This window comes from Primulina tabacum, chromosome 18 (genome assembly GCF_025594145.1).
Source record: "Primulina tabacum isolate GXHZ01 chromosome 18, ASM2559414v2, whole genome shotgun sequence".
Taxonomy (NCBI): domain Eukaryota; kingdom Viridiplantae; phylum Streptophyta; class Magnoliopsida; order Lamiales; family Gesneriaceae; genus Primulina; species Primulina tabacum.
In genome coordinates this window covers 29,433,723-29,459,725 of record NC_134567.1, presented here as the reverse complement: position 1 = coordinate 29,459,725, position 26,003 = coordinate 29,433,723, and the positions used below count along the sequence as shown (strand labels likewise).

Sequence of the window (26,003 nt, the reverse complement as noted above, 5' to 3'; positions counted from 1 at the left end):
CCGCTTGTTATATTATCAATCGTTCTCCTTCAGTGGCGAATGATCTGAAGACTCCGATGGAGATGTGGACCGGGAAGCCGACAGATTATTCTCATTTGCATACATTTGGAAGTCCTGTGTACGTTCTGTACAATGAGCAAGAAAGATCAAAGTTGGATTCGAAATCCAGAAAATGTATCTTCTTGGGTTATGCTGATGGAGTAAAGGGGTTTCGCTTGTGGGATCCTACTGTTCACAAGCTTGTCATCAGCAGGGATGTTATCTTCGAGGAAGATAAAGTAAAGGGAGACAAAGGCACACCGAATTCAGAAACTACTATTTTTCAGGTGGAAAATAAGACGGACGAAGGTCAAGTTTCTTGTGAAGCAGTACCAGAGCACGAAGAACAAGAACATGTTGAGTCTGAGGTTTCTAATGTGAGGCAGTCAACTCGAGACAGAAGACCACCAGTTTGGCTTTCAGATTATGTTACTGAAAGCAATATTGCATATTTTCTATTATCAGAGGATGGTGAGCCATCGAGTTTCCACGAAGCTACTCAAAGCTTGGATGTATCTTTGTGGATGATAGCAATGCAAGAAGAATTGGAGTCATTGGAAAAGAATAAAACTTGGGATCTTGTTACACTACCACGAGGGAGGAAAGCCATTGGAAACAGATGGATCTATAAGATCAAGCGTGATGGCAATAACCAAGTGGAGCGATATCGTGCTAGATTGGTGGTAAAAGGGTATGCTCAGAAAGAAGGCATTGACTTCAATGAGATATTTTCTCCTGTGGTTCGGCTTACAACAGTCAGAGTGGTGTTGGCATTGTGTGCAGTGTTTGACCTACATCTAGAACAGCTAGATGTGAAAACAGCGTTTCTTCATGGTGATCTTGAAGAAGAAATTTATATGCTTCAGCCAGAAGGTTTTGCAGAAAAAAACAAAGAGAACTTGGTTTGCAGGTTAAAGAAATCTCTGTACGGTCTCAAACAGGCGCCGAGGTGTTGATACAAGAGATTTGATTCCAATATCATGAGCCTTGGATACAACAGACTGAGTGCAGGCCCTTGTACGTATTTCAAGAGGTCTGGTGATGATTATATCATTTTGCTGTTGTATGTGGACGACATGTTGGTAGCAGGCCCCAACAAAGATCAGGTCCAAGGATTGAAGGCATAGTTGGCTAGGGAATTTGATATGAAGGACTTGGGACCAGCAAACAAGAATTCTAGGGATGCAAGTTCACCGAGACAGAAGTAACAGAAAGATTTGGCTTTCACAGAAGAATTATTTGAAGAAAGTCTTGCAACGCTTCAACATGCAAGATAGTAAGCCAATATCGACCCCTCTTCCTGTTAACTTCAAGTTATCCTCCGAGATGTGTCCTAGCAGTGAAGCAGAGAGGATGGAGATGTCTCGAGTACCGTATGCATCAGCAGTGGGAAGTTTGATGTTCACCATGATATGTACAAGACCGGACATTGCTCAAGCAGTGGGAGCAGTTAGTCGGTATATGGCGAATCCTGGACGAGAGCATTGGAGCACTGTTAAGAGGATCCTTCGATACATTAAGGGTACCTCGAATGCTGCATTATGTTATGGAGGATCGGATTTTACACTCAGGGGCTATGTCGATTCAGATTATGCAGGTGATCCTGATAAGAGAAAATCTACTACTGGTTATGTGTTTACACTTGCAGGGGGAGCAGTAAGCTGGGTTTCAAAACTGCAGACAGTTGTGGCGTTATCTACAACAGAGACAGAATACATGGCAGCTACTCAAGGTTGCAAGGAGGCAATATGGATTAAAAGGTTATTGGAAGAGATCGAGCACAAACAAGAAAATGTTTCTTTGTTTTGTGACAGTCAGAGTGCCTTGCACATCGCAAGGAATCCAGCCTTTCATTCCAGGACAAAACACATTGGAGTTCAATTTCACTTTGTGCGGGAAGTAATAGAGGAAGGAAGTGTGGATATGCAGAAGATCCATACAAAGGATAACATAGCTGATTTTCTGACCAAGCCAGTGAACACTGATAAGTTTGAGTGGTGTAGATCCTCAAGTGGTCTAGCAGAAACGTAAGCAGCAGGGAATGGTAAGATTGAAAGGATGTGTGGAGATGTGTTTGATTCTCAATCAAATCTTCAAGTGGGAGAAATGTCGGCAAAGACTTTTCAGAGTTGGCAAATTGAGGGGGGTGGGCCATTAAAGGAAAATAAAAACGTGGGAGGCAAATTCATTGAATGGCGTGTGGTTGGAAGTTTCACAATACGCGTTCATTACGCGTAAGGAGCTCCTATAAATAGAGCTCCCCCTTCATTCTGAAATCATCCCTTCTTCGAGTTTTCTCTCATCTTATAAGCATTTGAGTGCTTAGTTCTATAATATTTGTGAGCTGTTTTGTTCTCATGTATTAAGAGAGTGTGTTCTCTTTGAAAACACAGTGACTGAGTTGTACACCACAAAATATTATAGTGGAATTCTTTTCATCTTGCCCGTGGTTTTTACCCTAATAATTTTTAGGGGTTTTTCCACGTAAATATCGGTGTCCAGTTTATTTTTTATTTTCGGGTTTTATTATCTCAAATTCCGCACGTGGGACCAACACTAATCTCATTTGGTGGATTGTTTAGATAGTTTAGGTTTAGATAGGAAATGTTCTGATCGACCTCCATTGTTTAAAAGTGCTAATTAAAAAAGAAGAAGAAGAAGGTGATGCGCCTATATCGAAAAAAATCCAACGTCATAAAAATATGATAAATCGGTTTCCTTGGTTGATTGAGAATCCTGATTTTTGTTGTTAACCCAGCTAAAATCACACTTGAGTTTCAAAAAATCTTAAAATTATGATAAGTATTTATTTATTTTTAATGGATTTTGGACATTATAAATTGTATTTTAATAAGATGTATATATGTAAAGTGAGTTTGATGTGATGTTTGGTTTTCTAAAAGGTCATATGATTTTTAGTATTGTGAACACCAGATAACCTTTATCTTTTTTTTGAAATATCAAATAAAATTTGCTTTTCTAAAAGGTTAAATGGCATTTGATTTTCTGAAATATCAAATAACATTTGACATTCTGAAAAGTCGATATTTTTTCTTTAAATATACATATCATCTTCATTTTCAAATAAATAACTTGAAAGAACTTTCTATCTGAACTTTCTTCATCGCTCCACTTCTGTCACTGCTATTTCTTCTAAATCGTGATGAATTTCAAATATTATTCATTTCATATATATCAGACTTTGTGTTAAGTTATTGCATATATCAACGTTGTATCCTGAGAAACAATCTTCTACCGTGAATCTCATATCACCAAAGGAAGAGATAAATATGTTTTAAAAAGTGTAGCATATTACATTACATATCCACGTTTTGGTTTTGTTTTATTTTAGTTTTATCTTACAAGATCCATGTCATTGGTTAAAATATTATATGAACTTTAATTTATTTTATTATTAATTGTATTGTAATTTTGATTTGTCAAATTTTAATTTTAGTTTGTTATTTTTGTTTTTGGTAATTTTTAATCATTTTTCTGACTCGACTCTAACGTGATATCAATGCAATATTGATGTAGCTAGCGCTGATATATATAATATCACCTCAACATTTTCTATGTAAAATGACTAAGATATTTCTTTTGGAGTTATGGTTTGGAAGGAAAAGAACAGAAGATGAGAATTTTAAAATTTTGGTTGATTAGAATATTTTAATGGAAGGAAATGAAAAGAAAATTAGTTAGATAAATAGAACAAAAATTTAAACGTAAAAATCTTCTCCCTTTTCTCGTCTCTTATTTTTATTTCTTTTTCACTTTCGACATCCCAACTAAGCTTAAAATTATTTAAAAAAATACAAAATTAAAATTTAATAATATAAAAATTCAAAATGCAAAACGATAAAATCACGTAACCAAAAATATATTTTCCCCTAATTCATAAGTGGTTTTTTTTTTTTTTTTGGAAGGATATTATACGGTTGAGCTTCTTCACGGTTGAGCTTCTTCTGATGAAAAAGCTGATAAGAGATAAGGTTGTCTATCCAAATTCATGGAGACAAATAATCCTCATTTCCTTGCATAAACCCACGAAGTTATCATCCAATATTCCTCCATGCCCAAAAATATGATGAATTGTCGAACCCAGATCCTGAATCCCCGTATCTTGCACAATATTTGCGCTAAAACTACAAATTTATCTCCGCATTTTCCAACAAACCCAAACCCGAAGCTCCAAAAAACAACCCTTTTCACCGCTCACAACGCTGTAAATCAGCAACAAAAAGCAGTGTCTACTATTTCCGTTAACGAAACAGAAATCTCTAATATTGATGTAATAAACGTAAAGTTGAAGACTTTAGGAGGTTGTAAACTTGGGATTTCAAGGTATCCTGATTTTGAGTATGACGCCCAAGGGGGTTCAGGCACTGGGAAAGCTACAGTACCAGTTTCGAATAATAGTAACGATCGTCTGAGCGGTGAAGTTTTTGTTGACTTCGACGTTAATACGCTGTACATCCCGGCCGTGTCAACCGCCACAACTAAATTTTTGAGACTGCCTCTGCCACCGTTTTTAAACATCCACATTGTTCCGGAGATCTTAAGTGGGAAAATCAACACAGAATCCGGCCAGGTATATAGATTTATTCTGGAACTCCTATTCATGTCAATCTTAGAATTAATTACTTGAAATGATTATAAAAGTATATAATAAAAAACTGAAAGATATGTACGATATTATTACAATCAAAATTCGGTAAATCGGGCCCCTTACCTTAAAAGGTTGAACAATACTTGATCAGATGTTGTACAATCTTAAATGTAATGAACGACACTTATGGGTGTCAGACCGACTTCAGGCTAAGTGTACATAAATGTCAGATGTGTAGCTTCAGACCGACTTACACTCAAGAGTAAATAGCAGAGAAGAAAATAAAAATATATATAATTATTTTCAGATTTTTAGTCAATAAAATAAAATATTGAGGGGGACGGTAAAAGAAAAATATAATTATTCTTTTACAGGTTGATCTGAGATTGAAAGCCAAGTTCTACTTCTCGGTGGGGAGCATCTACAGAGCTGCACCACTTGTAGTGGACACAGTTCTGACATCAGAGGAAGCAACGGGAGATATCAGGGGAGGGAGAGGAGCGAGGCTGAATGAACAAGGGTTTTGCGCACTTGTTGGGGTTGCGAGAGTTGACCCAATCGGAGACTTGTTCATGGATTCTTTTCTTAGTCTTCCTTCTGAATGCCTAGCATATTTGCAAGCTACGATATCGTTTGTAAATAAATAGTAGCTAAGGATTTTCTGCTTGGTTGAATATGTGATATACTTTTTTTACCTAAGATGAACAGCTCATCATCTCGTTACGTCTGACAATTTTTCAAATTCATGTGATGTCTATTAGATGATCAACCGATCATCTCATATAAAAAATACACATCACGGTGTTTTTAACCACAGCAAAGAATCTAAATCAGCCTACCTAGTGATCATGAATATATTATTTAGGTCAAATTGAATTAAAAATATATTCGAGTAAATTAATATACTTGTGTTTTCCAATTTTCATGTGCAATTTATCTTGCAGCTCATAGAAAACTTATAAGATTCTGGCTGTATATATATCATTAGAAGATAAATAATTAATCAGTATGTCTTTTGTGATATCATGAGACGGATCAACTTTGCTCATATTTATAATAATAAGTAATAATTTATGCATGAAAAGTTATATATTTTCATGAATGACCCAAATAAGAGATGGGTCTCAACAAATTGACTTAGGAAATTGTATTACAAAAAGTTTTGTTCAATCAGATTAACATATATTTGATCGATTAAATGTAATTCTTCCAATATTTTAAAGCATTTACAAACTCAAATTTTAATTGAACGAATATTTTACATTTAATGAGCGATGTATAAATAAAAAATAATATATTTTAACTGAATGAGCTTTGGAGAATTATATTGCTTATGTTGTGTAATTTGCACATTTTTTTATTTAGAAGATATCATCGATCAATTTACGTTTTAATCATCTAACTTATATTTTTGTTTCAATTTTGATCATTTTTTAATAGAGTAGTGGCCTAGCATCAGGTAAGGAAATATTATTCCAGTGACACGTCATCATTTTTTGGTATCATGTCATTATTATAGCGAAAATGTCTAATTTAAAAAAAAAATTGTGAAAAATTAGTATATTAAAGCTATAATTAAATTGATCGATGACATAACCAAACATGAAAAACATCTCAATTATAGAAATAAAAATATAATTTTCCTCAACGAGCTTTTAGATATAAAAAATTAATGGAACAAATATTTTACATTTATACATTTATTTCATAAAATTTTGGATATGAAATATTGTAATCGACTTTATGGATTATTGTTAGGTGTGATTACCTGTGTTTGGACGGCTTTTTCATTAAAATCAAACCGAATTGTCAAGTTCGTTTCAATTTCAAATATTTTTGTAAGTTGTGATTTTTTATTTAAAACTTAATGCACAATTTTGATCGGTTTCAGACGGTTTTAGGTGGTTATTCAGTTTTTTTTAAAAAAAAAAACTAAACAAGTCTAAAGTCTAAACTAAGAAATAATAAATTCAATTTTCAAACTAAAATTAAACAATTTGAGTGAATAATAAATATGACACCTATTAATTTTATTAAAATAAATAACAACATAAATTAATTTGTTAAAACGTAAATGAATGCCTAAGAAAATATAGTTATTAACTACTATTATAAATTTATGAAATGGATTAGTAATTAGAAAATCATATAATGTATATATCAAAGTTTGAAATATCTTATGTTGTGTATTATTATTAATATAAATATAAATTTATCAAATTATGTTGTATGATCGGACGATTTTCTCTTACAAATTGTCACAACACCATTGTATGTTGTGTGGTTTGAGAATTTTTTTTGAAATCATTATTTCTTTTTTTAAAAAAAATTGATAAGACGATGTAGTTCAATTTGGTTCGATCGGTTATTTCGATTTTTAAGAAAATATGAATACCCATAATTATTGTAATTTTTTGAGAAATTGTATCGTTAAAAATAAAATCAAAATCTGTTGAACTCGTTTTTCTTAATTTTTTTTATGAATAGGTCTCTTGTGAGACGGTCTCACGAATCTTTATCTGTGAGACGAATCAATCTTACCAATATTAACAATAAAAAGTAATACTCTTGGCATAAAAAGTAATATTTTTCATGAATAACTCAAATAAAAGATATGTCTCACAAAATACGACCCATAACATCGTCTCATACAAATGTTTTTTTATTTTGAAGTATTATCTGCCGAACTCATTCTTCCCATAAACCACAAAACAACTCCTCGTCTTTTTGCTATCTTTTTTTGGTTTGGAAGGCAAAAATATGGAACCATAAGTGAACCAAGAAGAGCCCTTATCCAGAGCTTTGTTTGGCACAATTTCGAAACTCAAAACCTCAGAATTCATGGCAGCCTTATGCTGCAGATTCCACCCCAGAATCAAGAAACACAACCCCAAAAATGTCAAGATTTTCCCTTACGTTTCTTGCTCGATGCAGCCAACTCAAACCAATATCAAGGTAACATTTTGTCGACTGCCCAAAAATTATCCCACCCCCGTCTTTGAATTTCTTTCAAAAGAAACTAAGGTTTTATATTTGATTATGGGAAAGAGGTAATCATAAATGGAGCAGCCAAGGAAATTGGTAGGGCAGCTGTGGTTGCTATAACAAAAGCCAGAGGAATGGAAGTGGCTGGTGCTGTTGATTCCAATCTCGTTGGAGAAGACATAGGAAAGGTTCTTCATTTTTTCATTTTATTTTTGAAAAGGTAGAGATATGGACTATTGCAAGGAATTATAAGTGGTTAAATGATAAAAATAGTTAATTATTATTGATGACTAATGATACAGTATAACTTTATATTTAAAATTGGACAATAATAATAAGTCCATATAATGATCTCACATCTCTCTGTTTTATTTTTCAAGAAATTTTTTGTACCTGCATTACTTTTTTGTGAATCGATTTTTTTTTAAGGTCCTTTCATTTCTTAATAAAAATCCATCAATATCAAGCATGAACTCTTCTTACTTGGTCTAAGATATGAACGTGTAATCTAATCTATGATGATTTTAGATCTGTGACATGGAAGATGCATTGGAAATTCCAGTAATGAATGATCTAACCTTGGTCTTAGGTTCCATATCACAGGTAATCAAATATCAGAGGTGCACATGCCATTTATATACAGTTTTCTTTAAAAAAAAATATGCAGCTTTCTATCTATATTTCAATATATCTGATTCAAAAGTTTTTTTTAAAAAATGTAAATATAGTTATGATATCTTATTTGTTATTAATGAATTATGTGAATTTTGATAGTTATCATGTAATCTAATGTTAGTAGTTTAGTAAAAAATAATAATAATTAACTGTTATTTTCGCCAGTCAAAAGCACAGGCAGTAGTGTTGGATTTCACCGACCCTTCAACAGTTTATGAGAATGTCAAACAGGTGAAACTTTTGTAGTAAACATTTTTTTTTTCAATTTTCCATATAAATATTTATTATATTTTCTAAGTAAGATTTATTTTCGCTTATTTTTTGTTGATTGATAATGTAGGCAACAGCATTTGGGATGAAGAGTGTGGTTTATGTTCCCAGAATTAAAATGGATACAGTCTCCGCATTATCTGCCTTTTGTGAGAGAGCCAGCATGGTGAGCCAAGGGTGAGATTTCTCATCATAATCATCTTATATATTTTTCAAGAAAATCAAAGTGTGTAGCTGTTCTTAAATATAGAGTATCTTGTGTTGTTTTTCACGATTTTGATTATTTGGAAAAGTTATTCATGATATGATATCAAACTCACAAATTCAGAGGTTCTATATACTTGGTGCAAACTATATTACATGATATTGGGATCTTGGGTTTTTTAAGAGACTAATGTCAACATTGTATCTTGGAAATGATTCTCAGTTCTATTCGATTTCGGAGTTATTCATGAGAGTTGTGCTAAATATATAACTGTTGTCTCTCTGCCACACATGAGCTGTAGTTTTTGAAACAAAGTGATTTCAACAACTATCAAGGCAGGCCTCAGAGTATATTTGTTGTATTGAAATTATCTGTGATATATATTAATCTGTGTTCAGGAACGCATCCAAACATTGCCTTATGATATATCAGATATCTTAAACCAGATGTCTGGGGAAAAGTTGTTTTATGTTTAAATAATTTCGTTACAATTACTCGTTTCTAGGGTTGTTTGGTGGCACCAACCCTTTCAATAGGATCCATACTACTCCAGCAAGCTGCAATTTCTGCCTCTTTTCACTACAACAATGTGGAGATTGTTGAATCCAGATCAAATGCTGGGGTGAGCCAATTCGTGCTCTTACTCGTATCTATACCATATGATTCTAATTGTTATATACTTATAAATATGTGAAATTCAATCTACTTTCATGGGCAGGGACAGGATTTTCCATCACAGGATGCGATACAAATAGCAAACAACATTACAAATCTCGGTCATGTGTACAACCGAGAAGACATTTCAGCGGACATTAAGGTACATATGCAACTAGAAATATTATATCACATTGTCTTTTCAAGAACTAATGTGTCTTAAAATAATTAACTCGTGCTAGGCAAGGGGCGAAGTTGTGGGAGAAGATGGGGTAAGAGTACACAGTTTGATTCTTCCAGGTCTTCCATCCAGCACCTCTGTCTACTTTTCCAGGCCAGGCGAGGTGCACTTTCCTTACCATCCTCACACATTGACCATTTAAAAGAATAATGATCAAAAGGTTTTCATCTGCTGCAAATTATTACTTGCTATATATATAGCAGCATTGTTATTAATGAAGTGGCACACAGTTAATGCTAAAATGGGTATAAGAGCTTGGGTCGACATGGAATCGATCTTCTTGAATAGGAATTGTGAAGTACCGACCAAAGATAGTATATAATGGTTTTTGAGCTGTTGCACTGCCTAGTACAATGGTATATATATTATTTTTAAACCATGCTGGTTGAGCTACTTAAAAACGATGTCTGTTGCAGGTTTACACCATCAAGCATGACATCATGGACGTGCAATGTCTCATGCCAGGCCTGATTCTAGCCATTAGAAAAGTTGTCCGACTAAAGGTAATCTATTTATTTTTGGAGAAACCCCCGATTTTATGTTTGGATCCATCATGTTATTGCTTACGCTAAAAAAAGTGTTCCCTTTTTCTTGGCAGAGTCTGGTGTATGGTTTAGAGAAGCTTTTGTAGAAAGCCAAGAATACATGAATTGACTGAACGCTTATAATGTATGGTTCCAAGAGTGTTTTGTGGAATCAGGTGGCTGGAGTTTTCCCCTTCCCTGCGGATATCATGGTATGCTGAAAAATTTGAAGCACGAATGTTTTTGGTGTTACAATACTCCCCATTTTGGATAAATTCTTGAAACAAAACTGAATTTAGTTTTACTTTCTGACTTCGTTGGTACAATGACATAAATCTCTGTCACTACGGGAGAGACGCGAGCTCGATCTGGAGTGAAAATCCTGGAAGAAAAAACTTTGAAAACTAGCATCACCAAAAAAAACACTAAAGCAGTATTTAATGACTGGAATTCGATTTTCCATCTAGAATTAATTTCAGCTCTAGGAGTCACTGAAGTTGTTTTGAACTTCTCTGTTATACACAAGATAATCCTACGTTATACAAAAGAAATTTACAAATTACGTACGAGAAAAAAGGTGGTAGAAATTGAAAAACACAGGTATGATGACCAACTCAAGTACCTTTAATATATTCTTCAAAAATTTCAATATATAAAAAAGTACCTTTAATTATTATCTTTGTCAATTGGTAAAATATAGTAAATTTTAATTTGAGAATTATATATATAACCCATTCGTTTCCGCACACGATCACTACTATTTGATAAAGTGTAAAGCAGTATGACAATCATTGCTGTCACCAAAAAACGCTTTTAGCAGTCATTGCTGTCGCCAAAAAAACGCTTTTAGCAGCGGTAGAATAATTACCTTTAAATTTCGTATAAATTTTATTAACCATTAATGATCCATTAGCATACAGTGCATGTTGTATCAAATAAAAGGCAAAATTTAGATGTGAAAGGGTTTGGTTAAAGTTTTTTTATCAACGTTTTTTTTACGAGTATATCGTACGTGATTTTTTTATATATAGTTTATTTGATTAATATGACTTATGTACAGTATCACATTATATAGAGAAAAATATCATTTATTTCATCAATAAAAAATTATTACAAAAACATATTTCAATAAATTTATTATCTACTTATAAAAAAACAAATCGTTCAATTTTTAGAAAATTTCAACTTAAATTCAAATAGATATCTAAAAAAAAACCAAAATTATCAAGAGTATGTCTATTGTGAGACGATCTTACGAATCTTTATCTGTGAGACGAGTCAACCCTATCGATATTCATAATAAAAAGAAATACTCTTATCATAAAAAGTAATATTTTTTCATGAATGACCCAAATAAGATATATGTCTCACAAGATACGACCAATAAGATCATAACACGTAAATTTTAGCCAATTATCAATACCAATAATGAGTAGGGGTGTCAATCGGGTGGGTTGGGTCGGGTTTCGGGTCAACCCGCGAAATTTTTTTTATTTTTTTTCAACCCGAACCCGAAGCAACCCGAAAACCTCCGATCCAAACACGAACCCGTCTAACCCGCCTACCTCGAATTTTATTTATTTTTTTAAATTTTTTTTAAAAAATTAATTAAAAAAATTCAAAAAAATAAAAAATAATAATAATATTTTAATTTAAACACATAATAACAAAATTTTTGATTTAAATTTGAAAGTTTAATCGTATTTACTAAATCAAATAAAAAATTGTTAAAAAAATAAAAATATGCAAAATAAATATTAAATGATGAAAATTTATCATATAAATATACAATAAATTTTGTTCAAATATACAATATATAAAAATATATGTAATATTTTCAAAAAAAAAGTTCGCTGGTCAACCCGCGACCCAACCCGACCCAACCCAAAATCCGCCTAACATGGCACTAACTCGAATCCACCCAACTCGAACCCAACCCGAACCTGATTTTTTTCGTGTTGGGTCGGGTCGGGTTGACGGATCGTGTCGCATTTTGACACCCCTAATCTATACTATATTATTAAGTGTGAGGACATGATAATAACTACCTAGAGAAGACACTAACTTTTTCTTCCAATTTTACCCTTATATGATATTAATATTACACTTTTATTTTTTGTTTTTTTTTTCAATTTCAACACACAATCTTCTAATTTTACTCTTATATGATACTAATATTACACTTTTGTTTTTTTTTTTCAATTTCAACACATACTTTTATTTTTATTATTTTTATTTCAACAATTTAAATATCAATTTAGTTCCTCCATAATTTGTCAAATTTCATTTTAGTTCATCGATAATGATAAAAAAAATTGTATACACGCATCGCGTGTGCAAAGTAACTGGTAATTAATCATGAGTAAGTTATACGATTCGTCAAATGCGCACGAATGTATAAGATGACACCCTATGGCTCTCTCCCGGTTTGTTTCATCCTACCCGTGCAGGCAGTGCCTGCACGGGCAATGAACGGCCCGGATCACTCCACATGAGTGATCCGGGCCCACCTCCATGTAAAAAAAAAAAAAAAAATGGCTCGAAAAAATCCGAGCCGTTGGATCGACCCCTGCAGGCAGTGCCCGCAGGGGTAGGGTCGACCGAACCCTCTCTCCCCACTACTTCAAGTCGACTACCAATCGCGGAGCGCCACGTGATCCGTCGCCACCGTGAGATTTTGCATCGACTGCGATCATCTGTAATCAATCGCCACGTGTAACAGAAATACCGTCTGTACCCGGTTACTCTGTGATCATATACTGCCTGCAGCCGGTAACCCCATCCCCAATTGCGGCTCGGTGCATAAACACCACCCTATGAAGTATGAACCTACTCTCTCTCTCTCTCGGCAAATTCTGTAGGAATTCTTCATTTTCAGTTTCTGCGTCTTTTCCCGATCTGATTATTTGTTAAAGCTGAACTGTTCGTGATTTTCTACTCCGAGTGATGATTTCTAGTGCAAAGTGCCAACTGTTTTCATCATTATAATACTGGTGATATTTGTGAGCTTCCAATTCTAGATTTCGGGTAATGAGGCTCAACATTGAGCTCTAAAGTTGCGTAATTTCATCAAGTGTGGCTGTGAGCGCCTTTTTATGAGTTGATTCACTTGGTTAAAGTAAGTTTGATTTTGATCGTTCTTACTTTTATTTTTTTAATTGATGTGATTTGCTTGAGATTCTTGTTGCCATTTGTCGTTTGTGTTTTTGTGGATTTGAATTGTTTTACTCTGTCGTTGATTTAGATTGTAATTGTTGAAGATTTCTGCTCTTCTGCTAACTGGATTAAATTTCTGGGATATTTGGGTGAATCACCTTGGTCAAACTTATTTTTAAAAGTGACCCTCGTCATTTTTTAAAATAATGTACCCTAAATTTTTGTAGAGTCGAGGTAAATTATGGTTTTGTTAGCGTAGTTTGGTGTTTTATTGAATTGGGAAAACTTTGCAACGAAGTAGACTTTCTACAAGTTTCATCGGAAGTTTTGGTTGACACTCTTACATGGGTCGATTTACTTGATTTCTCTTTCTATTTTTGCTTGAATTGCTCGCTTTTGTTTGGTACTGATTTTTTCTGCCTATAATGTCTGCAGAATCCGAAAGATAATGGTCTAGGTTGTTCGAGTTTGAGGTTAAACATAATTGGGTGAGTGGAAAAGTTGATGTTGCAAGAAGTAGTAATATTTTGTGTTGATTCAGGTTATGGACATTTATCTCAAGGGATGGAGCTGAGCATTTAGTTTTACATGATTTTTTTTGTACTTTGGGTGTGGGTAGCTGTTTGGATCCCAGTGACTAAACTGTGGTGCTTCCAATGGTGCCTTCCCGGATGACTGGAGGATTGGCACAATCATTGTCGAGCTCGGGAATATTTTTCCAAGGAGATGGCCAGTCCCAGGTTGCAGGGAATTCTCAGCTGAGTTCAAATTTTGTGAACTCGTCTAATTCATTACACGTACAAGCATGTGCCAACTTGGGTCCTGTTTCTGGGGATATTAGCAGCACAATTTTGAATGGTGTGGCAAGCTCCATACCCAGTGTTGGTGCCAGCTCTCTGGTCACTGATGCCAACTCGGGTCTTCCAGAAGTTCCTCATCTGCAGAGAAGTGCGAGTATAAATACAGAATCTCACATGCGCTTACCGGCATCACCCATGTCTTTTTCATCCAATAACATTTGCATTTCAGTGTCATCTGTTATGGATGCATCCTCTATGGCGCAGCAAAGCTCCAATCGAGACCTGGGCTTGCAACAAGGCCAAAAGATTCAGCAGCATCAAGGAGCTTCAATTTCCACATCTGGTGATCCAAGGATGCCTAATTCTTTCACTCAGGATCCTGCTGCTATATCTACACAACAGAAGAAACCTCGCTTGGACGTGAAGCAGGAAGATGTTATACAGCAGCAGGTGCTGCAACAGCTATTGCGGAATCAGGATATCATGCAGTTACAGAATCCCAATCCTCAATTGCAAGCTTTGATCCAGCAGCAGAAACTAAGGCAACAGCAGCAACAACTGCTGCAAAATATGCCACCAATGCAGCGGGCTCAACTATTGCAGCAACAACAGCAGTTGCAGTTAAGGCAGCAGCTTCAACAGCAAGGAATGCCGCCTGCATCTGGAGTAAAGCGCCCCTATGATGGTGGTGTATGCTCACGCCGGCTTATGCAATACCTGTACCATCAGAGACAGAGGACTGCTGTAAGCACTCTATAGTATAGTTGACATTTGGTCACAAGTGCCTGCTTGCCATTTTTTGAATTATTTTCCCCAACCATTATTCAATCCACATACGGTCTGTATAAACGATGAAAAGTTTCCTTCTTTAGTTCCAATATTGTTCAGCACACTTTGTCATGATATCATGTTTTGCCAGGACAATCCTATTGCATATTGGAGAAAATTTGTGGCTGAGTATTACTCTCCACGTGCAAAGAAGAGATGGTGCTTGTCTTTATATGATAATGTTGGAAATCATTCACTTGGGGTATTTCCCCAGGCAGCAATGGTAATTATTTTGGGCCACCTGTTGCTTTACTGCACCACGATACAACTTGGATTCTTTCTTCTGATAAAGAAGCTACTAATAAATCTTTGAATACCTGGATTTGATGTGTCTATTCACTCATTTTTTCTGACATTGTCATTTCTTATTGCCTCTATTTTTGCAGGATGCATGGCTGTGTGACATATGTGGCTCAAAATCTGGAAGGGGATTTGGTAAACTTTTTCTAAGATACCATAAATCACTGTTGTATTGAAGAGACGTTCTATTTTAAAATAGAGCAAGTCGGAACAATGTGAAGAGAAATCATAGCATTTCCACAAAAAAAAAAAAAATAGGAAGAAAGAAAAAAAATCTTGTGAGTTGTTAACTCATTCCTAGGGAAGATTCATATGCTCTTGTTTTTTGTATTAATTATGGTGTAAATTTTAATAACGGGCTCTGAAAAGTAAGAAGGTTATCTACTTATCTTTCAGGTACTCAGGTTATGCTAAATTCTTTTGTTGTCATAGGTTTAATGTTGCCAGAAGGAATATTACAATTGTAAGGGCGTAGAGCAGTAAAATCTATTTCTGAGTGATTTTGTTCAAGTGAAAACAGAGTATGTAATCACATGATATTAGGATATGTCCTGGTGAACTTTTCTAAAACTATGCACAAACGGGCTTTTACCAAGCGAGTCAAACCAAGCTTCTAGCTGTATATTACTTGAGTTTTGAGTAGCTTTGTTCTTTTTGCATCCCTAGCTTGTACTTCAATATTCACATCAGCTCTTGTACTGTAACACATTTTCTCTTTTGCATTTTAACAGAGGCAACTTTTGAAGTGTTCCCTAGACTTAATGAAATCAAATTTGGCAGTGGTGTTATTGACGAGCTTCTATTTTTGGACTTGCCTCGGGAGTGTAGATTCCCGTCAGGCATGATGATGCTGGAGTATGGAAAGGCGGTTCAAGAAAGTGTGTTCGAACAACTCCGTGTGGTTCGTGAGGGTCAGCTTCGTATCATGTTCACTCCAGATTTAAAGGTAAGCTGCAATGAACTAGTTCAGTCAAAACTACTGTCAGATGGTAGTCAGAGATATCGTAACACTTGCATCTCCGTACCTTCTTCAGATATTATCTTGGGAATTTTGTGCACGGCGTCATGAAGAACTTCTTCCTCGTAAATTGGTTGCACCACAGGTAAAATGTGCTTAACTGGTTATGGTTCTTTTTCGTTGCGTATAAAGGTGAAATTGAAGATAGAGAGTACAAATTGGGAGAGGATCGACACATGAGGACTGCATCTAGCATATTAATGAAGTTTGTAGAAATTGTCATTACTTTTTAAATGCATAACTGATATATCGTACTTTTACTGTAGGTAAATCAATTGTTGCAGGTTGCGCAGAAATGTCAAAGTACTATTTCTGAGAGTGGATCCAGTGGAGTTTCTCAGTCAGATATTCAAGCAAACAGTGCCATGTGAGTTGAAAATCTCTTAGCCTAGTGGTGTAAATTTTATTTTGAGTCTCTCTCTTCACATTTAATAATGGATTTCGCTTTATTCTAATGCTTTATGGCATTTTTGGTCGTTTTTACCTAAACAATGAGAAACACGTGTAAAAGTCCATTTAAGTATCCATTTTTAAAAGCATGTCAAATTTCTAATTATTTTTTCTTCTATTAATTCTATATCTATTGCTGTCGCAGGGTTGTCACAGCTAGACGTCAGCTTGCTAGAAGCTTGGAGTTGCAGTCGTTAAATGACTTGGGATTTTCCAAAAGATATGTACGGTGCCTGCAGGTATGTCTCAACTGTCGACTTTTATATGAGCCTTTCAATGTTTACCAGGCAGGTGTTTTTAAGCTTTCTCAGTTTTTTCATGTTAACTAACAGATAGCTGAGGTAGTCAACAGCATGAAAGACCTGATGGATTTCTGCAGTGAACAGAAAGTTGGGCCTACTGGTAAACAACCTTATCTAGCAATGTTGCCTAACTGGTTAATAACTTATTAGTTAAGTATTTCAGTGGGAAACTCCATCATATCTTGGAAACAAGTACATCATATCCTCCAACATCTATCCAAATTACAGAATTCTCTCTGGAATATAGAAGTGCTGCTACTCTGCTGAAAGTTTGAAAATTAACATTTTGATTAATAATATGACTGGTAAAGATTAGATGTTTACTACAACCTCCCCTCCAAATATGGCACAGTGTCTTCCGCACCTGGCTACCCTCCCATGTAATTTTGATTTATTGGAGGAAATTTGTATTTTGGACGCAAGATAGGAGAAAGGTGGATGTAGCACACAAAGGAGTGAAAGTGTATGAGATTAAATAATGGGGTTTTCTAGCATTTTGGGTCAAAATATTTTTGCAAAATTAAGTACAGTCGAAAAAAAGTTACGAACTTAACCCAATGTGCAAACCCAGCCTGCGTAGTCTGTGGTGTGCCCATAGATGTAGAATGAATATATCAAATGAGTGCGAAGGTGTTTGTTGTCTAAACTTCATATAACATGATATGTCTGCATGATTTCCTCAAATAACGTGCATGAAAATTGCCTTGACGACCATGTGACTTTCATGATGGAGCTCAAAACCATAAACTAATCTGCAGAGGGGTTGAAAAACATACCAAGACATATCAAAGAAGTCAATGCCCAGATGCAAAAGGCGCAAGCAATGGAGCAGATGAGAAGTATTCAAGGTCCGCCGGCTGATCCCAACATGCTCCATAAGTTTATGGCAATTCGACCTTCTCTCAATAGCCAAATGAATAATAATACCCAACGTGCAGTAGTTGGACAAGAAGCTTTGAGCAGCTCAGCACAGGCTACTGCTGCATTGAGTAACTACCCAACTTTACTGACAAGACAAAACTCAACTAACTCGAATCATAATTCTGTTCATCTGGAGGCATCTTCTCCTTTTAGTACTGCCAGCCAACCTCGATCTTCAATGATTCCCACATCTTCTGGTATTTTGCCCAGAGCCTTGCAGATACCGCCGGTCGGTGGCTTTTCGAGTTGCCATTTACCACAGCAACAGCAAGTACCCCAACATTCATCAGGTGGGAATGTCTTGCAACAGCATATGATACAGCAATTGCTGCAAGATATGAGCAACAAGAATAGTGGGGGAGCCGTTCCACAGCAGTCCCTTTCTGTCCATAATAATTCAGGTGGGAATTGGGATGCCCGTGAGTTGAGGAATAGCGACTCACCCGCAGCAGTGAATGGGCCAGGGAATGTTGTCGGCCAGCAGCCACCAAGCAGAAGCAACAGTTTCAAAGCTACTGCAAATGGGGAGTCTTCGGCACCCACTGGCACTTTTGGATTCAGCCAAAAACCATCAGATTTGCCACATAATCTTCATCTATCTGATGAGTTGGTTAATGATATTGCCCATGAGTACATCGAAAATGGGTTTTTTAGTAATGATTTCGATGACGATATGAACTTCAGCTGGAAACCGTGACCGACTTACTTTGTTTTGTCGTAAGTTTGTATTATTAGGGTGTTCCACTTGGTTGGACTTTGTACAGGCTGTTACGATTTCCTTAATTTTATTTTTTTCATTTCATTTTCAAACATTTGGAACTTGTGTGTTTTGTAGTGCAATGTTCCTGTTTGTTTGTTGAAATTGTGTGTTATCCACAGTCAAAATTTATTTCCACGTGTAATTTAATGAACTATGTCTGAGTTGTGCAATGCCAATTTCTTACAAATCTTCAGTTGTTTTTTTTTTATACGAGTATCGCCAAATCGACAGGAAAGGGATACATGATTTTATTTTATTTATTTATTATCGTTAGTTAGTCGTATTTGACAAACTCTAATATGATGATAAATTGGATCGGAACTGTAGCTGCTACTAAATACTTCACAAGAAGCTCTGTTCAAGTTCTGACTCAAAGTCAAGTTCCCGAGCACAGGCTCAATTACCCTTTCTAATTTTTTGGGTTTGATTCATCATTTTGAAGATCTCAATGGCCATTTTACATTTTCCAACTATTCTCACACGTACAAAAGGTCAAAGATTCTTATTGGAATCAAACTGATACGATCATATCAAGCCCTGATTTGAAATTATAGGGTAGAAGATTCAAAACTATTAACCTACTGGCAATAAGATTTTAAACTCTAGAGTTCACTAATTTTGTAAATTGAACAATTCGGCTCGGACAAATGAACACGCAATCCAAGCAAAGCCCGCCTTTCGTATGCGTGCAATCGATCTGCGTCATCGAAAACCTGAGCTTTGTGACGGTGTGTGAATTCTCAACCACAAAATCTCCAACATGATGGTACGTCCATTTGCCTTCTTCTTCCAAGAAACACTGCAATTGTGCATGATACCCGTTTGATGATGCTACTTGGAATTGCACTGGTTTTATATTCCATCCATGAATATTTTCTGCATTGTTGCAGATTGATCTTCGGCTGCCGACGAGTCGTTTTGACGGTCGACCGAGTTGCAATCGGAAAAACAGGCTGTAAGTGCCTACTAGGGAACTCTAGCTCCAAGTTGCCCTCTACTTGTAGCCACCATATTTGTTGAAGATAAGCTATTGTATGGAACCTGAAATTCAAGCGTGGAACTTTATCATGTTTTGTTATGGGGTTTTTGTAGATCAAAAATTATATTTTTTTAAAAAAAATATATTTGATAATAAAAAGTGGTTAGACGAACTAATTTTAAACAACTTAAAGGTGTTATAACATTTTTTATTATCGAAATTATGGGTTAATTTAGTAAGTAGTTATATATATGAATAATTTTATAATTTAATATAAAAAATAATTTATTTATATTTTGAAAATGGATGTTCATTGGATATTTTTAATGTATATAAGTAAAATGTTGATTAGAAAAATTATACTTGATATATAATTTACTCACTAAAATATATTTTTGTTTTCTACAGTCTAATAAAAAGATAGAACATAACTTTATTTTAAATTCAACAAAATGAAAAGTGATAAAGTAAGGATTTAGTGATGATAAAGTGAGGATTTAAGAAGATATATAAAAATATTTTAGATAATGAAATATTAAAATAAGTTTTTTTGAAAAAAAAAAAGTGAAATATTCTCACTTTTTTAAACCAGGCTTTTTACAACTTATTTTAATAGTTTTTAAGTTGCTTGTAATTTTTTGTACAAAAAAATGTATGATAACTTGTATGCTCTAAAACAACTTAGTTGTTTTTTTGGGCTTATAAGTTCTGCCAAACACCCTCTGAATCTTGAAGGTTTTTGTTCGGTGATGGAATTTTGAATATTATGTGGCTAGTTAAAACTTGCAGAAGATTTTGTACTTTTCTGCAATATAATGATAATGTTTAGCCCAAATCTTTAAAGTACAATGACAATAGAAACCCGTAGAATGTGGAAAAGTCCAGTAAACAAGCTCAAGAAAGAATCAGTTGAAGATCACGATGAGAAGGGTTGACCCACAATCCACGAGGATGGATCGTGAAAGATGATCAACAGTTCGATAAAGTGGAACAAAAGCTGAGATGAAGAATTATAAAAAAGAGACGACAAACATTCAACAAAAAAACAGAAGCAAAGCTTCTTCAATTTCTCTCAATAGTTTATCTGTGTATTTTTTCAATTTTCAGTATTTTAGTTTATTTAGATTTTGACATATTCCCCCAACTTTCTTGTAAAAATGTCATTCAAGTTCATAACAACATAATTAAATTTGATGTTATTCATGGAATTTCTATACAATTTCATCATATTCCTCAATTTATATTTTTTGTTTTGAAGTCATATCGAGGGAATTAAAACTAACGGTCGAATTGAGACACATAACACTTGATAAAGAAGTCATAGTCATTCCATATTTGACACGATCACATTTCTGACATACCTCCCAAGTTTTCGTAGAAACAGCTAATGAGATATAAAATAAAAGCACCGATTATATATTGAAAATGTGCGAATGAATTTTCAGGAGGTGACAAATTTAAATAAAAACGAGTTTTTTGTTTTTAACGATGGAAAAATAAAACCAAACGTGACCCACAATTAAAGTTAGACATTGAAATGAAATGAAATGACCCGAGCAAGAAAATTGGATATCATATTATATATCAAATTTTCCAAATTAATCATGGGACCAATATAAACCAGATGACGGCCATACATTTATATATGCATTTCCCTCATCCTGTTCTTATCGATTAATTAATTAACCAAATAATCATATCTAACTCGAGACTCAATCAACTTTAAAATGGATCGAGTTTACATGCAACACGTACATAAAGATGTGTTTTATCGGTAATATTATACGTATCTCCGCGTGTATTTGATCACACCGCATAAATTACCTAAATCTATCGACTTATTTATCGTCTTTCGAACATTTCAGTATTACATAGATGTCCTGAAAAATGTAGTGCAAACAGTTTTAAAAAAATCTGACCTTGATTCGTCGGTGGAGACATGACTCCAATACCTACGATCATCTATGCCAGTGATTTTCAAGCCCTTCCAAGAAATAGCAACACAGATTCCTCTTCTTCTCTTGTCCAACCAAATTTCCTGAATATTTTATTTATAATTAATTAAAACACATGATATATTGCCCGATACTAAAAAGGAAATAAATAATAATAATATATGCATTAATGGTTTTGTGAAAAAAATTGAATTTGATTCTGTTTTCGTACACCACCATATTTATATTTTTTTTTTGAAAAATCCAACACCATTATTTTCGAGTGAATGCAAAATTGTAGCCAAGAGACTATGGTTAAAATGACATGGCTTTGATTTATTCTTTAAAAAAAAAATTGGCGTGTAATTATTGATTTTATCAAAATGTATTTTTAAAATCTGTATTCTAGATTGAGTTTTATTAGTATAAACTTGATTCTTCATGTATATTTGATCAGAGTATGTCTCTTGTAAGACAGTCTCACAAATCTTTATCTGTGAGACGAGTCAATCCTACCGATATTCACAATAAAAAGTAATATTTTTAGCATAAAAAATAATATATTTTTTAATGGATGACCCAAATAAAATACATGTCTCACAAAATACGACCCGTGAGACCTCTTACGTAGGTTTTTGTCTACATTAGTTGAATAAAATATGGAAACAATGTATTTATGTGAAATTTTCTGCTAGATAGATAAATTTTTACGTACTTTGGTGTCACCATCAAAGCGAGAGGGATTACTCAAGCTGGCGTAAATCTCATTTTTCAGAACTGAAGAAATTCTCCGAGCATTCACCGATCAGCTTCTTCACAAGAACTTGATGATTTTCAGGCAACTTAGGTTCCCACACAGTATCAGATAAAGAAGCTCGGAGAAATGCTTTGTTCAAACACGAAAATTTACAGATTTCTGAAGCATCTACAAGTGACAGAATCAAAGCGATACAGTTCTCTGGTAAGTCCCCGAGACCTGCAGGAACTGAAGCACATGTTCTCTCAGTTTCCGGGCTTGAAAAACCAGCTCCCATCAGGCCCCCAAAGATTAAAACTTTTAAGAATCCTGACTGTATATATATTTGATCAAGAAAACTAAATCCAAGAAAAGCCAAAAACCTCGAAAAGATTCAAGAAAATTACTAGAATATGTAGCCGAAAGGAGATAACCCTGAAATATGCAACACAATCCAATAAATTATGAAGGAAACTTGGAAGAATTCAAGAAAATCGATCGAGGATTTATGTAGTAGCTAGAGAAGAGATCTTTTGGTGTGGTTAGAGGAAATGTAAATGCAATATTTGGTAGCACAAGAAATCATCCCTTTTTCTCTTGTATTTATATAAAATATAATAAAAATGCAATTTTAACCTCGTGATTTTAGAAAATATATTGTTTTATAACTTGACAAAATTGGGAAAACCTGGAATAAATTAAGCCAGAGTTTGAATGGACGAGCTTGCTTTAATTATAAATAAAAAAAATTAAGGAAAAAACTGTGAAGGAATAATAAAATCTTTTATTTATGTGGAGACATTTGTTAAATCCTATATGAAAATATTCCCTTTTTAGTTAATTAATTAGAGGAAATTTCAACGCAACTACGTGTCAAACCAGTGTATTAAATAAATATTACAAAAAATTGTAATTTTGGATATTAACCAAATTTCAGTTTTATACACATATTTTTCGATTATTTTTAATTTTAGTATTTTCTTCGTTGGGTACTAAAATGAGACTGCACATATAATATTGCATTGATGTTTCGTTAGAAAAAATTGCTAAAATTAGAATAAAAACAGTGATCACGGACTAAGACTACGAAATATAACAATATAAAATATTAAACTCATAAAAGATAAAAGAATAGATCTCTTGTGAGATGGTCTCACGAATTTTTATCTGTGAGACAGGTCACACCTACCGATATTCACAATAAAAAATAATACTCTTAGCATAAAAAATAATATTTTTTCATGGATGACCCAAATAAAATATCCGTATCACAAAATACGACCCGTGAGACCGTCTCACACAAGTTTTTGCCTATACAAGATCAAAATTATAATTTTTCCTTGTTTTCGTAACTATGTCTAATACAATTTTGACTGCGAAAATATTAGAATCATGCAATATTTAATTTGGTGTCACGATCATGGTATGCTGATTTTACAACCATCGCATGTCTAGTGGCTAAAGTCATAATAAATAAGATAATGTATGATAAAAGATTTGGTGAACTATATATAATACACATGCTTAAGACTTCTTCGATATTCGCTTATGCGGTCCTACAAAAAATTTAATTAAAATCGAAAATAAAATAAGTGCGATGTGGATTTTTTATGACCTTACAAAATTTGTTAAACTCTGTTCTAGTTTCACAGCAACTTTTATGAGATCGTCTAACATAAGATGAATAAAAATACTGTATTTTCGGTATATCGAGGTTATCGTAGCGAAAAATATTGAATTATAGAAATTTTTGGTATGTTATCGATATCGAAATTTTTGGTACATTAACGATACAAATTTGAAAATTTTCGATACATACCGAAATAATATATATAAATTAAAAAAATATATAATATTTTTAAATAATAAAGTTACTTTTTTTAAAAAAATATAAGCTATTTTTTTATAAAATAATATATACTGATATCGTACCGTAATCACAGTATACCGCAACATTTCGGTATAATCGGTATGCTGATTGCGCGTATCAAAAATTTGGTATACTGATTCTCGGTATACCGAATTTTTTGATACAGTGTCGATGTAAATATTTTTAATACCGTAATTTTTGGTACATTATACGATGTGTATTTTTTGTATTGTACTGTACAGTATATTATCCTTATTCTCACACATCAATTTTGTGCGACAATTTTCTAACTCGACCGATTCATGAAAAAATATAATTAATTTTTATTTTAAAAGTATTATTATTATTATTATTATTATTATTTGTATATATTAACCATGTAAGGATGCCACTATTGATGTATGATCTACTAAATCAAATCGTATAAATTATTTGAAATTCATACTTGGATGAGATATTTGAGCATGAACATTGAATTTAGACGTGAATTTACACTATTTTTAAATATATTTTAAACCCACTATAATTATTAATATAATTGTCAAAATTAATATAGTGCAAATTCAAAATTTACAAGTTTTATATAAAATTGCAGAAAGCTGTGTTACAGCTCTTAATTCGTAAATGGTCCATAAGCTTTAATTTTATTTTAGTATATTCTTAATTAATATACGGATGGAGATTGAATTAATGTCAATGACCACTCCATGAAACAGACAAATAAGACTTTTAATTATTGCCTTTTGAATTAATGTCAGTGACCACTCCATGAAACAGACAAATTAGGCTTTTAATTATTGCCTTTCATATAATTTTGTAATTAATCATGATTGTTCGAAGAGTAAGTCTTTCGTGAGACGGTCTCACGAATCTTTGTCTGTGAAACGGATTAACCCTACCGATATTTACAACAAAAAATAATACTCTTAGCATAAAAAGTAATATTTTTAATGGATGATCCAAATAAGATATTTATCTTACAAAATACGATATGTGAGACCGTCTCACACAAGTTTTTGCCTTCTTCGATTATGGTTGTCACGACGGCCGATTATAATTAATTAGTTAATTAGGTTCCGTTTAAAAAGTATTTTAAACATGTCTTTACTATTTTATAAGTGAAAAAATTAAAATATTTGTTTGGATAAGATTTTAGTAAAACGTTTTTGAAAAATATTTTTTAGAAAAATGTTTGTTGAGTATTGTTTTTTAAAAACAATTGAGATTTGTTTTTTTTTTTATATATTTTCAGAATAAAAAATGTGGATTATACGAGATCTAAAATGTTTTCATAAATTAGTTTTCCAAACATCTTCTCAATTATTTTTTCCTATAATTTTTTTTAAAATAGTAGTCCAGACATATTTGCAACTATAAATGAAATTATAGAATAGTTTTTCGAATACATATTTATTTTTAAAACAACTTTTATAAAATTGTATATATATTTTTTTAAAATAACTCTTTTTTAAATACTTGTCCAAACGAACACTTAATACATTTGATTCTTGGTAAGATTTTGTGCCATCCCACATAGATTTCTTGAGATAAATTATATAAAAAAATTATCAATATTCGTATTGAAGAGTTAAAAATAGTTAAATAAAGAGAATTAAAGCAAATTGAAACCAGTGGGGTTCTTGATTAAGCGTATATGAGTGATATATGTAATGAGACATGTGAGACCTACTAGTAATCTCTCGTGTGTCAAACTATAGGCGTCATGTGTTGATGTTATATGATCTTG

General features: G+C 33.5%; 3 protein-coding genes and 1 pseudogene across 7 annotated transcripts; 3 read left to right on the top strand and 1 right to left on the bottom strand.

Moving 5' to 3' along the window:
• Window positions 1-3,956: 3,956 nt before the first annotated feature.
• On the top strand, window positions 3,957-5,343 carry LOC142532848 (uncharacterized). The gene is made up of 2 exons (XM_075639365.1): window positions 3,957-4,630; window positions 5,023-5,343. Exons 1-2 carry the CDS (start codon window positions 4,112-4,114, stop codon window positions 5,293-5,295), a joined length of 792 nt encoding a protein of 263 aa, XP_075495480.1. The 5' UTR covers window positions 3,957-4,111; the 3' UTR covers window positions 5,296-5,343.
• A 2,002-nt stretch (window positions 5,344-7,345) lies between these two features.
• Window positions 7,346-10,374, top strand: LOC142533731 (dihydrodipicolinate reductase-like protein CRR1, chloroplastic). 2 transcript variants are annotated; one of them, XM_075640602.1, is made up of 10 exons: window positions 7,346-7,603; window positions 7,699-7,821; window positions 8,162-8,236; window positions 8,474-8,539; window positions 8,649-8,744; window positions 9,289-9,405; window positions 9,508-9,600; window positions 9,680-9,781; window positions 10,095-10,181; window positions 10,277-10,374. In XM_075640602.1, the coding sequence occupies exons 1-10, from the start codon at window positions 7,490-7,492 to the stop codon at window positions 10,307-10,309; spliced, it is 906 nt and encodes a 301-aa protein (XP_075496717.1). In that variant the 5' UTR covers window positions 7,346-7,489; the 3' UTR covers window positions 10,310-10,374. The 2 variants fall into 2 exon arrangements, with proteins under 2 accessions (XP_075496717.1, XP_075496716.1); XM_075640601.1 differs by having other exon boundaries at window positions 7,348-7,603; window positions 9,502-9,600.
• A 2,671-nt stretch (window positions 10,375-13,045) lies between these two features.
• LOC142532198 (putative transcriptional regulator SLK2) lies at window positions 13,046-18,872 on the top strand. Of its 4 annotated transcripts, XM_075638480.1 has the most exons (11): window positions 13,046-13,320; window positions 13,794-14,902; window positions 15,078-15,209; window positions 15,373-15,421; window positions 16,018-16,232; window positions 16,321-16,389; window positions 16,571-16,671; window positions 16,900-16,993; window positions 17,087-17,156; window positions 17,815-17,904; window positions 17,995-18,872. In XM_075638480.1, the coding sequence occupies exons 2-11, from the start codon at window positions 14,015-14,017 to the stop codon at window positions 18,672-18,674; spliced, it is 2,388 nt and encodes a 795-aa protein (XP_075494595.1). In that variant the 5' UTR covers window positions 13,046-13,320; window positions 13,794-14,014; the 3' UTR covers window positions 18,675-18,872. The 4 variants fall into 4 exon arrangements, with proteins under 4 accessions (XP_075494595.1, XP_075494592.1, XP_075494593.1 ...); XM_075638477.1 differs by having other exon boundaries at window positions 13,047-13,283; window positions 17,815-18,872; XM_075638478.1 differs by having other exon boundaries at window positions 13,047-13,320; window positions 13,900-14,902; window positions 17,815-18,872.
• A 185-nt stretch (window positions 18,873-19,057) lies between these two features.
• On the bottom strand, window positions 19,058-22,976 carry LOC142532197 (F-box protein PP2-A13-like; annotated as a pseudogene).
• Window positions 22,977-26,003: the final 3,027 nt, after the last annotated feature.